General features: G+C 39.9%; 1 protein-coding gene across 4 annotated transcripts in view; it reads right to left on the bottom strand.

Annotated features, from left to right (window-relative positions):
- Positions 1 to 15,780, bottom strand: part of astn1 (astrotactin 1) — a 1,815,355-nt gene that overhangs the window by 642,479 nt on the left and 1,157,096 nt on the right. For all 4 annotated transcript variants that reach the window (XM_052011000.1, XM_052011002.1, XM_052011001.1 and 1 more), the window contains one exon: positions 629 to 795. In XM_052011000.1, coding sequence (XP_051866960.1) covers positions 629 to 795 — 167 coding nt within the window. The remainder of the gene's footprint in view (positions 1 to 628; positions 796 to 15,780) is intronic.

The raw sequence follows: 15,780 nt of genomic DNA, 5'->3' as shown, positions 1-15,780 counted from the left end.
ACCCAATAAAATCCAGCAAGTTTGGCCAATTCAAAGGGGCATTAGAGTGAACTATACCTTTTGGAATTGCACCCAGGCCAATGACCAATAGTTCGCAGATTCCCTTTTTGAAGGGAGCATTAAAGAAGCAGTAGAGTTTCCAGTTATTTTCTTGTTAATTCATTTTCATGCCACTACCTCTCAAATTATGAGAGATTTAAACTTGCAATCTTTGGGTTATTGGTATGTAATGATAAGCACTGACAATACCATATTTTCAAAGGCTGCAAATCACTTCCTTTCATAATCATCTCCTTCCATTTCAAAGGTAAACTTATGAGGAGTGACAATCAGACTTGGAAATCATTCCTTTTAAACTGGTATGTACTTCACTAAATTTGGTACCTCATGGATTAATGTCCTAAATTCCCATGTTAAATGTTAAAAATCAGTGTGTTACATCTCAGACCCAAATCATTCTTTAAGAGGAGTTTAGCAAAGTACAGAGAGTGAAGTGAGAATAAAGACTGCCTGCTGGTACCACGAAATATTTAAGATTTATTGTCTTTTTTGTTTTCAGTTCCACTCAAGACCTCAAATTTTTATTTCCAATATGTAATCAATCAGCAAGTGAACATCGGAGACTCACCCGCAAAACATTACAATGTTGTAGAGTGAGGGGTTATCTGGAAGAGGCACAGTCTGCTGCAGGCAGAGTTGCTCACAACCTCCATTCATTCCATCTGAACAATCAATGCCAATATGTCTGTCGTAGCAGCCAGAGCCATCCTTCATTGGGCTGAGACCCAAAGGGCACTGCAGGAAAAAAAGAAGGGCAAGAATCATTACAGAGTGAGCAAAAGATAGCACGCTACCTCAGTATAAAACAAAAATAATTGGGTTGAAAGATCTGCCCCATTACAGACAAGGTGACTATCAGCTTCTGCACCAGATAAGTCTACTGTCGATAATAACAATTCACCTAAATCATCTTTTACCCTCGTTGGTACTTTATCCGATAGATTTGCTAAGCTTTTTATGGTCTGACACCTTTAATATTGTTATATCCATTTATGTTATTTGAATGAGCATACCCAGGAATGTGCTCCAGCTGGTAATCAAATGTAATGAATGTCCAGGAGTAAGTTTAGAATCTAACGGATGGGTATGATTGCTGAAATATTACTAATCTTGTGCAAGGTGCACACTTCCTGCCAATCAACCAGGACGTCTAGTGACATAGGAGTCAGCAATTACAATGTAAAACAAGGATGTAAACGTATGAAGTGTCCACAATTCGAGTCTGTAGCTTCAGATTCCAAGCTTATGGGCTATGCAGTGAATGCAGGTTTGGACAATACTCTACCATACCTTCCAGGTTCTGGGCTCTATGATTTCCCTGCCTTGATCCACTCCTACATATTGCTCCGTCTTGGCTTTCTCTTTAAATCGTTAACATCCATGATCAATTGTACCTTCTGCCTCATGGTCCAATCTTAATCTCTGGCTGGAATTTTCAGCCAATGCATGGGAATGTTCATCCCTCAGGTGCACTCTTTTGACAATCCCTGACCTTTTTGGTTTTGAGTCACTTTTCTTCACCCCGCTAACACCCACATCCTGCCCTGTATCAGCCAGCAACCTCTCTTATTCCAAACTGATTTACACCTGCCTTCCCAAATAAGTGGAGTCAGTAACAATCTAATCAAATAGTGAAAAGTGCTTAAGTAGCTGAATGATCTATTCCTGTTCCCAATCTTCATATTCACTTATAGGTCAAAGTTGTATTTTTTTTTGCCTTCTTCTCCATCACATTGACAGTCCGCCAGTCATATTAGGTGCTGCTGTGCTTGAGGAAACAACCACATAAAATCAAGTCCTGATGCAGGATCTTGATCTGAAACATCAACTATCCTTAGGCCTCCTCAAATACAGCATGACCCATTGAGTTCCTCCAACAATTTGCTTTTTGTGCATACATTTTATCTTGATTTGAAAGATATTTGAATTTTTATCCTGAAATTCTCCCTGTAGTTTCCACCAGGAAGAAGCTTTTTAAATGTTGGCCAGAACCAACAAAAATATTTCTGTCGTTGGATATCACTCTGTATTTGGTGTCCAATGTAGATGAAGATAATTTCCTCCAATCCTAATTCTATTTCATCCCTACGTCACATTGAGGATTTCACCCTATACCTACACCATTGGATATGGCTTCAAAACCAGAATTAACACAAAGCTCAATAAAACTGCGACAGAGCTGGCTTCAAAAAAAAGTGTTTACACATCTTGTGTTGTGACTGCATTAGCTTAACGATCTACTGGATAACTGTTCCTCATTAATTCATGCATTCACTTGTATATTTTTCCTTTTTTTAATTCATACACGTGTACTTCCTGCTTTCATTCACCAGTGAGTGCATTTACCTCAATTTATTTGCAGGTGCCACCATTCTTCAAGCATATTCTTGATATAGCAAGGGCCATCGCTCAATTAAATAAGTTGTGAAGCTTCCTTATCACTTACATTTTACAGTTCTGATTGAGTGGATGTGGATGTGATTTCAGTTTGGACACTTGCATTGAATTTGAGTCAAAGAAAACGAGCAAAATATGTTAATGCAATCTGAATTTTTAAATGTATTCTAATAATATCTGATCTTTATGCTAATCTAGTAGCTATCATTTTTGTTTGCTCTTTTAAGGATATATTGTCTGGGAACTTAGGTGATTGAATATATCTGGAAATTGGTCAGAAGTACCAAGCACAGCAATACACTGTATTTGGCTTGCAAAATTCCCCTGCTGAAGTTGAATTTCAAGACAAATGTTTTCAGAGGTAGAAGTCTCAGGCAGTCCCTCAGGATCAAAGATGACTTGTTTCCACTCTAGCTTGTGGGTTCTGAGATGGCCAATATGGGAATCACAGACTCTCAACAGGTGGGGCAAGAGGTAGCTGATGGGGAGGGTTGGTAGTTGTGAGGTGCTGGCCTCCTTTCATTGCTTACACAGAAACTCTGTGTGCTCCCAATTCATGACACAGATTTTCTCAATACCATCCTGAATGCTCTTTTTCCACTTTGAATGGTCGGGCCAGAGAATCCCAGGAGTCAATGGACATGTTGCATTTCATCAAGGAGGTTTTGAGCTCGTACTTGAATCTTTTCCTCTGTCCACCTGGTAGTGTCTTATGGTGGCGGAACTTTGAATAGACAGTCTATTTTGGAAATCTGGTGTTGGCCATATGAATGATGTGGCTTGCCTAACATAACCAAGTGAGTCCAACTAGGGCCTCATACCAGAGATGTTCTGCTGGTAGTGAACACTAATATTGACTTGCTTAACCTTTCAGTGAACTTGGAGGATTTAGTGACATTTTTCCAGTGCCTAGAAGTACCACAAATGTGAACAAGTGAAGTCAGAAGTTTTTCTTTTTATACAATGCCTTTCATGATCTGTTTTAGTGAAGTTGGTCAATATACCAGGGGAAGTCCCTTCGTCCTGTTTAACTCAAGCCTTGGAATCTTTACCATCCATCTGAAAGAGCAGACATACCCATGTTTTAACAACCTAAACAATAAAGAAAACATCTGACAGTGCAGCACTTCTTTAGATTACGTATTCCAATACCTCTAGGCCTACATAGACTAACCTGCATAAATAACAGTTTCTTGTGCAAAGAAATGAGATCCTGTGGGCTGGTTACAGGCTAGAATCAAATTTAGGTGATCAGATGGTTTAAGCAGAATAATGCACTGTGGCAGTGTGTTAGAGACCAAATATCTAATTGAATATCAAGACAAAAGTGTGAATTGGAATTAATTCAGATGGAAAGAAGTCATGGTCGTCACTCCCTGTTCATACTTGTGTACATCATGAATTGCTGTAGTGACATTCAGTTTTAGTTTGTCGTGGCAATGGCAGTTTTCAATCATAGACAATGGCATTATAACTGGAATTATAATTTGCTGAGAACAGGAATTATTTAAGTGTTGCCACTGCATAATAAAGAATCAAATAATGTAAAATGAATGTGCTTCAAGTCCAGAAAACACTGTAGTCCTCCTTGTTGCCTTGGCAACCTTGTAAATCTATTCTACCTATTGTATTGAAAAATATATCAAGGATCATTTAGTAGACTGCAATTTGCACCACACACAGAATCCCAGCTTCATCGAAACAATAAGTGTTTCTGTGCTGTGAGGAGGAGTGTCCTTGAGTTCCCAGGCTGTATCATTCCTAAAATCTCACTCCAGCCTCCAGAAGCCTCCCTGGACAGTGTGGCACCTGTCAACTTTTGCGTTCTTCACAATGTAGCCTCACTCCTGTGCCCTTGCTGAATATTCCACAATAGAGGTCTTGAAAGGGCAATTAGGAAAGACTGAATTCTCCCGTCAAAGAGGTTAATAACTGGAGCATTGATTTAATGCTGCTTAGATGAATTTGGCAGGGTCTTGAGGAGGTTGGGTGCACTCACTGCCTGAAAAAGTGGGACATACTTGGAGACAATTGGATGATTTATGCCCGTCAAACAGTCTTTCTTCCAAGGTTCAAAAGTTTTATAACAAAAAAAAGTGTATAAAGACTTAATTTGAAGAAACCCAGCAATTAATTGTCTGTGATTTTATTCCTGGGTTGTTTGGAATAGCATCCTGAAGGTTATTGCAGAGTCATTAAAGAGCCTGTTCCTTCTCACTACATCAAGATAGGGTGCAGAATATCACACTCCAATATACTACTTCCAGTTCTAAAATAAATTGTTAACTTGCTGATTGTTTTAATTCTTCCTACAATGCACAACCTTTCAAAATACAAAACCACTGTGACTTAATCAGCTTCTCATCTTTGATCCTGTATTTTGGCCCAATTGTGGTCCAGAATTCAACCATTCTTGACTTGCAGGCAACTTTCTGAAATTCCTCAGGTAAAAGAGATGCGCATTACTATTTTGTGTCTACAATCAGTTTTAAGGTATTACATTATATTTACACAGTGGCCATTTTTTATTGAGCCATGTGTCACACCTCATTTTTACTCCTGAAACCAAAGTGTATATTTAGTTCAGATAAATGGAATGAACGTCTCACATTTTTGCTCAAAATTAAACTTTTACAATTGGGAATCTTAACACACTTTCCAACTGATGTACAATGACAGTAAAACTGTGTACATAATTTAGTGCATGACTAAATTGACTACTTTCCACAGGAGGATTGAAATGGACACATTACACAGTCACAGAAATCACTAAGATTAGGTTAAAATCCATGGCTGAAGCAGGATATGTGCATAAAACATTAACTCTACCTACTCCTTTAGAGCATACGGTAGGCACTGCACAGATGTCTCATTCTTGTGCCATTCCTCGCCCTAAAACATGCATAATTCTCCTCGGGCAACGTACCAAATAGTCACATTAAAAAAATAACGAAGAAAATACAGCCATTCCTCAATTTATGAAAGGGGTGCATTTCTGGAAAACTTTGTCAAGCAGAAGTTCACAAACTATAAAGTCTGGACAAAATACATTGTGGGAATTTTGGTACAGAGTGTTCCTATGGGCTATTCACGACAGGGAAACAGATTCATCAATGGAAGATGCGTACCAAAGACACAAATTCCTGGACAGGTAATTCCAGTGAAAATGATTGTAATCATTACCAAGAAAACTATTGAAAATAAAAGCCTGGATCTTCATATGCAGTGCCATGCATTTCAATCCCCAGACCTTTGGCTCCCCACTGCCTCACCGGATTTAAACATTGTGATATTGCCTGTACAAAAATTCTCAGCAAACAAGTATGGTTGCAGTAATCTTGAGACTTGTTACTTGCAAAAATTAGTTGTGCCATGGGATTACTATGACCCTTAAAGTCTCAGGAAAGTTCTCTATTTCAAAGCACCAATGGCGTTATAGTGAAAATTTGTAAGTGGAATGTTTGTCAGGAATGCAGCATTCCCGCTATTCTAACCAGTACAATACATTCACTACCAGCTCACCCCATTCGGATACCCTTATTCTGCACACTATTTTTTGCAGCATTAACCATGTCTCAAACATTATATGTCACAACATGGAAGTCCAAGTAGAATAGTGCATTTCATTTTTATATAAACAACTGTACAGTGAAAGCAACAGGAAGATCAATGGAAACATTAATCCCCATCCTGAGGAGAAACATCCTGAGACATTAAGGATCATAATCTGTACTCTTCACTTTTGCACTGCTAATCTTTGCAGGAAGCAGGTCCCAACATTATTGCAAGCATGTTCCAGTGCAGAGAATACCTTATACACTAAAGCTGCAGCCCTTCAGTCCAGAAAAACAGTGAGAAAGACCTATACATTTGTATGCAAGGTGCTGCGTATGAAAATCCAACCATTTCTGAAGTAGAGCTTGCCAATCTTGATACTTGGCTGGTCCTTCTAGTTGTGAATTATACTTGCACTAAGGAGGTAATTTCTGCATCAAATACACACTTAGTGATGTCATCATTCATGCAATGCTCCTTTAGAGAGCCCCTCTCATGCACATTCTCAAAACCAATGAGGCTCTAATGGGGCTGCACAGAATGCAGCAGTGCCATAGGAAGGTGGCTTCCCTGAGCAGGTTTCAACTGCCAGCACTCTAACACAGGTAGTCCCCCCTCTAATTTATTTACTTAACTGCAGTGTAACATCTGTTGTGGCTTTGACCTTTATCCCACCATCCCTTCATTTACATTTTTCAGCTGATTCCTTCAGCCACAATCTCTCATTTTCAACTTCCCACCATTCACAGTCATCCCAATCCCTCTGGGTCCTGAAACTAGATTCTTCACAGCCTGTTATGGACTTGAGAAAAAATTTCCTTTGGCACTCTTCACAATGGCGCAATGCTGTATGGAAAGTGTGCAGTAACCATTCAGTGGTGACCACTACCTTGGCCTTCAGACATGATTGAATCTTTAAGTGGTCCATAAACTCGAACGGTTGTTGGCATGCCATGAAATCATGGATGAACTTGCCCCCATGATTAAAGAGGGCTATCCTAAAAACCCCTCTAAATTCCACCATATTACCCACAAATAGCCACAAAGACAGTTTTTGAATGAATTTTAAATCAGAATACATATATTAAAGCAAATCAATATGTTAAATAAATAATGCTCTTAATAATAAATAAAGATTCTTTGTTTCTAACTGCCATTTCTTCATAAGACTCGATACTTGACAGTTTTGTTTTTAATAATCATTTACTCCACATGCTACTTTCTTCTGAAGAGAAAATATGTTCCTACGGTCTTGGTTGAATACCTTACAAAAGCATCAGCCAGGATTGCACACAAAATGCAAGACAAGGAATGCTGTCATATTTTCCCCTGATTCCAGGGTGAAAAGGATAAATCTTATCTCTACTACCATCCCATGAGCTCAAGTAACTTAAAACAGATTGATACTAGGGCTTTGTGGTCTGCATAGCAGAGATGCTAACTTCACCTCAGACATCAGGGACTGCAGAGATCAGTTTTTAAATGCCAGTTTCCTGACCTATATCCTGACCTTACGATAAAGTGGATTCATAGCTCGATCTTACAACACCAAATCAATGTTAGTTACATAGGACCATGACGCAGACAGGGAAGCCCTCAAGCTGAACAGATCCAAGTCCTCTTAGCCAGTAAATTGCTTCAAATGGATCCAGTGTCACAGATTGATTTATGATAACCACAATTAGGCAGACAAGGTAAATTAACAGCATCTGGCAGCAGACTAATAGAAAAAAGACTTGTAATAATGGGTTAAAATGATCTTAAAGTGCTTTACAGCCAATGAAGTACGATTGAAATGTCACCACTGCCGTAGTGCACAAAGCTCATCATGCACAGCAAAATCCCACTGGAGCACAAAGGTGATGGATCAAGGAATAAACCCCGGCCAAGATGCTGAATGTAACTCCCCTGATCATTACAAGGTTGTGAGATCCTTTGCATTCAAATGAAACAGACAGGGTTTCAGTTTAATGTTTGTCTGAAAGATGGCACCTCCAAAAGAGCAACAACTCCCGAGGACTGTACTGGATTTTCAGTCCAATTTTCTGTGGCCAAGTCTCTGGAATGGGACTTGAACTCAGAAACTTTCAACACAGAGGTGAAATTCTACTAACTGGAGCATGGCTTACAGATGTCAATGTTACAGAGCTTTAAGCAGCCAATGCCAAGGACAAGAGCAACAAGCAATCTGCTGGAGAAACTCAGCAGGTCGAGCTGCAAATGTGGGAGGAAAGGAATTGTCGACACTTCAGGTTGAAACCTTGCATTAAGACTTTCCTCCCACAGATGCTGCTCGACCCGTTGAGTTCTCCAGCAGATTGTTTGCTACTCCAGATTCCAGCACCTGCAGTCTCTTGTGTCTCCAACGCTAAGGACAAGAATTTTGACCAGATACGCCCCGTTAAAATCTATCACAATCCTTCGCAATTCTTAGGTGAAACAGAATGGACAATGGTAGTTCTCTGTCTACCTTCAAATCTACTGGAATTTCCACCATAAGCAGCTTTGAGGTGCTCAGCCCAAAGATGGTGAAACAATACTGAATTGATGGAACATTCTCTGTCAATGAACCAAAACAAAACAGGAGTCAAGGCAGAGTCTTTTAGACTTCATGCTCAATACTTTCTTTACACGACTGCTGAAACTTAATGTTTTAAACACAGAAATCCTGCACAGCCCAGATTCATGGATTGGACAACCAAGTGAGACTATAGAACCATAGAACTATAGAACAATACAGCACAATACAGGCCCTTCGGCCCACCATGTCGTGCCAACCTTCAAACCACACCTAAGACTATCTAACCCCTTCCTCCCACATATCCCTCTATCTTAAATTCCTCCATATGCTTATCTAACAATTTCTTGAACTTGACCAACGTATCAGCCTCCATCACCACCCCAGGCAGCGCATTCCATGCACCAGCCACTCTCTGAGTGAAAAACCTCCCTCTGACATCTCCCTTGAACTTCCCACCCATTACCTTAAAGCCATGCCCTCTTGTATTGAGCATTGGTGCCCTGGGAAAAAGGCGCTGGCTGTCCACTTTATCTATTCCTCTTAATATTTTGTATACCTCTATCATGTCTCCCCTCATCCTCCTTCTCTCCAATGAGTAAAGCCCTAGCCCTAGACTAATTTATAATTCATGATCTACCAGCAGCTTGGAGGCTGCCAACAAATCTATACCATGAAGACTTGAGGTGAAGGCTGCCAAAACAGAGAGGAAGCAAATAAACAAAGAGAAAGAAGGAAAGATAAATGGTAAAAGATTTAGAAGTGATATTGGGATTTAAATACAGCAAGTTGCAATTTCTGGACTGCACTACTTGAAAGAATGGATGTGAGAAGTTCCTTAGTCACTTTAAAAAGAGAATTAAGTAAAACAGGTTAAAAAGACTTTAATGAATGATGGGAAAAGAGGCAGCAGCAACACAAATTGGATAGCACTTTCAAATGGCCAATACAAACATGATGATTATTGTGACTGGCTAAAATGAGCCACATGGAAGCTGTAACTGGGAAATATTGAAGTCTTTATTCACACAGCAGATCTTCTGGAGAGAAAATCTGAGAGAACCTCACTCTCCTGACACAATGTTTTTTATGCTGTTTAAACACAAAGATAACAATAAACGATTAACTACAGTTTCAATGGATATAATCATCTACTTGAACATTCTGAATACAGTCAGGCAACTTTGCAGAATTACATATTTACAATGGTAGCACATCCCAACCAGCAGAACCCCTTTGAATATTCAATACTGGTGTCTGTACTGAAAGCTTCTGAGCACAAACTCCAAACTCCCAATTCCCAAAATATACTTCTTTTGTCACTGTGTTAAGGAATGGCCCCCTGAATATTGTGACAAAGCAGACCTGTCCTGAACTGTGCATTAACTGGCAGGGATACACCTTTAACTATGTACTAATACAGGAGATGGCCACTTAATGCTTCCCTGATCTCATCCTGAAGTGACCACTGACTAACATGAACATTCATTTGTTGTCTTCCCCTGCATAGTTTCATTGGTACCGAATCAGAATGTCTCACATCCAGTGATTTGCTTCAATAGCCTTAGAGTATCAGATGAAGTTAAATTGTGAACAGGTTTTATTTCCTGAAGACTGGTTTTCATTTTAATTAATATCTACAATCCATAATTTCATAACTCCGGAATAATCCCTAACAATGATCCATTGTTAAAAGACCTGTGCTCTTCGTTTCTGTAGAAGACCTGTATTCTTACAGCATGTTTCAAGTCTCTGGATATGTCAGTGGTTTTACAAGCAATTAAGTGCTTTTCAAGGTCAGTCATCATTGTAATGACAAAGGTACCCTTTGGCTGGAAGGTAGATCAGGGTCCTGAGGTGCTTCTTAACAGAAGATATATAATAGCAGCTCTACATTAATGAAAAACCTGAGCCATATTTCAATGAGCTATGGAGTCAAAGTACAGAAACAGGCACTTTGGCCCACTGAGTTAGCAGCATCCATCAAGCACACACTTACACTATTTTCTCCACATCCTCCAATTCCCCAAGATTCTACGATTCCCCTACACAAGAGGGGCAATTTACAATGAGCAATTAACCACCCAGCCAGCATGCCTTTGAAATGCAGGAGAAAAACAGAGCACTCAGAGGAAACCCATGCAGTCACAGGGAGAATGTTCAAACTCCACGCAGACCAAAGGTCAGGATTTAACCAAGGTTGCAGGAGCTGCTTACAACCAGAGCATCAGAACTGTTTCTTCTGGTTAACTGTGTTCCTAGATCAGGAAAAAAAAACAAGTGGGCAAGGGTACAGGAGAATTATGGCTACCAGTCACCCCATAAGACAGGCGGCACAGTGGCACAGCTAGCAGCACTACCACCTCATAGCTCCAGTGTACCGGGTTCAATCCTGATCTCAGGTGCTATCTACATGCTCTTTGCACATTCTCCCTGTGACTGTAAGGGTTGTCTGGTTTCCTCCCACATCCCAAAGATATGTGGGTTGGCAGGTTAACTCGCCACTGTAAATTGCCACTGGTGTGTAGGTGAGTGGTAGTCATGGAGTCATACAGTATAGAAACAGGCCCTTTGGCCCAACGAGTCCATGCCAACCAAGATACCCATCCAAGCAAATCCTATTTTCCCACACTTAGCCTATATCCTTCTAAACCTTTCCCATCCATGTACGTGTCCAAATATCTTTTAGATGTTATTGTACCTGTCTCAACCACTTCCTCTAGCACTCATTCCATGTACGTACCACCCTCTATGTGAAAAAATTGCCCTCTTAATTTCCCCAACCCTGGGGAAGACAGAGTGCACTCACCTTATCATGATTTTATACACTTTCATAAGATCATCTTTCAGTCTCCTATGCTCTGAGGAAAAAGTCCTGGCCTGTCCAACCTCTCTCTATAACTCAGTCCCTCGAGTCCTGGCAACATACCCACAAATCCTTTCTGTACTCTTTCCAGTTTAATAACATCTTTCCTATAGCGGAGTGACCAGAACTGAACACCTGCTAGGATTATCAAACTGAACATCTGGTAGGATTTTAGAATGTGAGGAGACAGGTACAAGGAAAATTAGTGGGGAATGGATTCTTCTGTCAGCTGGCAGAGACTCAATGGGTTGAAATGGCCTCCTTCTCTTTCAAATAGATATACAGAAACACCACAGCAATTTTCCCCACAGCATTTAACAGCTTTATATTTCTGGGCATTAATATATCAGATAACCTATCCTGGGCCCAGCACATAGATGCAATCACAAGGAAGGTATGCCAGCATGCTTACTTCCTGAGAAAGTCAAGAATGTTTGGCATGTCACTGAACAGTCCAACAAACTTCGATAGGTGTACCATTGAAAGTATGCTGACTGGTTGCACTGTGGTCTGGTAAAGCAATTTGAATGTGCGAGAACATAAGAAGCTGCAAAGGGGAGTGGACACAGCCTAGTACATCACTGGCACATCCCTCCCCACCATCGTGCCTCAAGAAGGCAATATCTAACCTCAAAGATCCCCACCTTCCTGGCTATGCCACCTTCTCGCAGCTGCCATCAGGCAGGAGGTATAGAAGCCTGAAGTCCCACACGACCAGGTTCCAGAACAGTTACTTCCCTTCAACCATTTGGTTCTTGAACCAACCTGCACAACCCTAATCACTACAATTCAGCCAACACTATGACCACTTTGCACAACAGTGGATTTTTTTTGTTCTAATTGTGTTCTTTCTTGCATAATTTTGAATAATTTATATTTAATTTATGTTTCCCTTGTCAATGATATATACCTGATGCTATGTGCCTGTGATGCTGCTGCAAGTAAAATTTTCACTGTACCTGTGTGTATATGTACTTGTGCATATGATAATAAACTCAACTTTGAAACTTTGACAACAGTCGCTGAATAGAAACACTTAAATATGATCATATTAAACTAAGATTTAAATCATAGGGTGACAACAAACAGAATGGGGAACTAAACACAGATTAAGTGAACTCTTCACACATCCCCATTCACTCCACTAGAGCCATGCTGAACTCCTAGTTACATGTTACTTTCTCTCATCACCTCTCTCTGACCTCTGTCTTTGGTCATCTACATCTTCCAACGAGGTATATTACAGCTTGCAGGACCTAATAATCGACTTAACAATTTCAGATAATTAGTCATTTTGATCTTGTCTCTCACATTTGTAGTATTCAGTACTTTCCCTCTTCTGATGTTTCAGACCTCATTCATCTTTCTCTTCACACCTCCTCCAGATAGACTTTTTGATAATCACCAGCCTTAATCACACTCTCTCAACCGATGTCACCACTGCTTATTTCATTCAATCGCTCCACCCTAACTCAGACTTTACCTTTAGCTCTCTTGGACCTTCCCACCCATCTCCTTTCAAAGTTAAAATCTGTTTTATTTCTAACTTTGTCCAGTTCTGATGAAAGATAGCACAGTAGCACAGCTGGCAGAGCTGCTGCCTCACAGAGGCAACAAGCCAGCTTCAATCCTGACCTCCAAAGCTCTCTGTGAAGAGTTTGTATGTTCTCTCCATGACCATATGGGTTTTCTCCCACGTGCCAAAGATGCACGGGTTGATAGGTTAATTGGCCACTGTAAATGGTCCTTAATGTGCAGGGGAGTGTAGAATTGGAGGTTGATTGGAATGTGGGGAGAATAAAATGGATTTGGGTAGGATTCATGTAAAATGGGTCAGCAAGGACCCTATGGACTGAAGGGCCTACTTACATGCTCTGTCTCTCTTTGACTCTGAGAGGTCATCAACCTGGTAAGTTGACTCTGTTTTTCTCTCCAGAGATACTGGAAATACTCAACACATCAGGCAGCACTTTCTGTTATACTCAAGAAATAAAGATTTTGTTCAGTTTTGTTACTTGCTTGAGTGGTTCAAACAAATAGCTTTATATCAATGAATTCCACAGGGTAAGCAACCTAATTGTGATCACTAGTCTTTACTTCTGTTGAAGACAGACAGAAGTCCTTTGGGGCTGAAGGCTACAATGGTTATATTCAATACACAACAAAGAAACTTAAATGTTTAGACTTTTAATTGTGTTCCAGAAATATAGCATTAGGTAAACTTGCAAAATTTAAGTGCATTTACCATTGTGGATGGATTCCCGTTCTTTCGTGGTTGACTGTTCACGACATTTACTTTTGCCTTTGTGTACTACTGTACTTCAATTAAATTAAGAACAATGGGTTAACCTGTTCGAAACTGCTTAACATTGTCAACAGGCACACTATGAAATTCCCTCATTGCTCCTGTTGTCTTCATTCAGTAGAAGTTCATTTTATGCCTGCATGCTGGTATTTAACCAGAAAGAGTTTTTCATCAATCAGTGTCTGGTAGGGGTTACCGAAACACCACCTTAATCTCAAAAACAAGCTGTTCTTTGGAAACATGCGGGGCCATGTGGTTGTTTTATTGAGCTCAAACGTTGGATTTACATAGCTTTTTTTTATATTGCTGGTCTTTTCATCAGGTTGTGTCAACTTAATGGTTAATTGGCTTGGGATAGATTCATACCAACAATGGATTCTTCAAGCCCATCTGTTGCATAAAGCCTGAGGTTTGGATAAGCTCTAAAGGCTCATGAAAGAACAAAGGAATAAATGTGTCACATGTTCATACAGTGAAGATGCAAACAAAAGCAAGTTTCTTTTGAATTGTGTGTGGGTTTCAAAAAAGGACAAAAAGGGCAAAGTGCCGGGAGGGATGTGAATGTGTGAGAAAGGGCATGAAGGGGATGAGAGAGAGAGGAAGGGATGATGAGTGAAGGGGAAGGAATGGGGAATAAATGATGGGGATGGATTGAGGAAAGGCAGGAGGGAGGGAGGGAGCAAGGGAAGGAGAAGCAGGGGAGGGAGAGAGCAAAGAGGGTGAATAAAATGAGTGAGTAGGAGGTCTGTAGTTGGGAGGACAACGCTGTTAAGATACTGTTGTCAAAATGTGGGCCCAAGGTGTGACTCCTGCAACATGTGAGCAATTCCTCTCCAAACTCAGATACTGAATAAGAAAATGCATGCTGGAATAACCCTTACATTTTAAATATAATAAATGCTAGCAGTACTCACATTAAAGAAAAGTACACTCTGGAAGAAATTACAGCCTAACATGCATGCTTTGTTTTGACTACTTTGAGAGAACTTTATTCATTTCATGGCCAAATGGCTGCATTTTACAAGATAAATATTGCAATTAAGATCTTTGTTATAACTGACACTGGAATTCATATAGCTCCCTTTTTATATCGCCATTTCTTTGCTACATGATTTATCAGGATTTAACAGTTTGAAACCAAATTATCATTGTCTCATTTAAGGTAAAATGTGGAACCAAATGAGTTTTCATAGCAGCAAAATGGTTGGCTAAAATATGCTGAAAGATATTTATTCCTGCCCTTTCATGTGGCAATGTTCTGAAACCTGTGTTTCCCTATCCTGTCAAATATTCTGCTGGTAATCTCTTTTCCTGGAAATAAATCACATCTCAACCAGCAAATTTCAGAATTCAAAGGAGAACACAGGCACTGACAAGGAAAAGGTAAGGGAAAATGCAGGAGTAGGCCAGTGTGAACCATGATAACATTGTGAGAACCTCTACAGAAGTATAGATGAGAGAATGTTACCAAAGATTAATGTTGGCCCCTTAGAGATTGAGACAGAAATTATATCGCAGAATGATGGAAATTTGCAGAGAAATTAAATAAATATTTTATGTCTGAGCCAAGTAAACATGGACTAATGAAAAGAAAGAGCAAATATAAATTTATGGAGGCAAAACCATGAGTTCTGACAAAGGGCTTGAACCTGAATCTAACTGTTTCCCTTCCCACAGTTACTGTACATTAATCAAAGTTCACATGTAGGTTCAGCAAGCAATTAGGAAGGCATATGGTATGTTGGCCTTTATTGCAAGAGGATTAGAGTAGAAGAGTTTTTAGTTCAATTATATGGAGCTGTGGTGAGACCGCACTTGGAATATTATACACTGATCTGGTCTGAACATATAAAATTTGCCATTAAGGGAGTGCAAGGATGGTTCATCAAATTGATTCCCAGGATGATGGGTTTGCCATATAAGGAGAGATTCTTTTCTCTTAAGGTGATTGCATTCAACTGTACAAAATTCTTACGGGGCTTGTCAGGATACATGTTGCGTTAATGTTTCCTTTGGCTGAAGTATCTAAAACCGTGGTTCACAAAATAAAGGGTTCATCGTTCAGGACAGAAATGACAA

Source organism: Pristis pectinata, chromosome 3 (genome assembly GCF_009764475.1).
Source record: "Pristis pectinata isolate sPriPec2 chromosome 3, sPriPec2.1.pri, whole genome shotgun sequence".
Lineage (NCBI taxonomy): Eukaryota > Metazoa > Chordata > Chondrichthyes > Rhinopristiformes > Pristidae > Pristis > Pristis pectinata.
The sequence above is the reverse complement of the archived record's forward strand: the minus strand, read 5'-3'. Positions and strand labels throughout refer to the sequence as shown.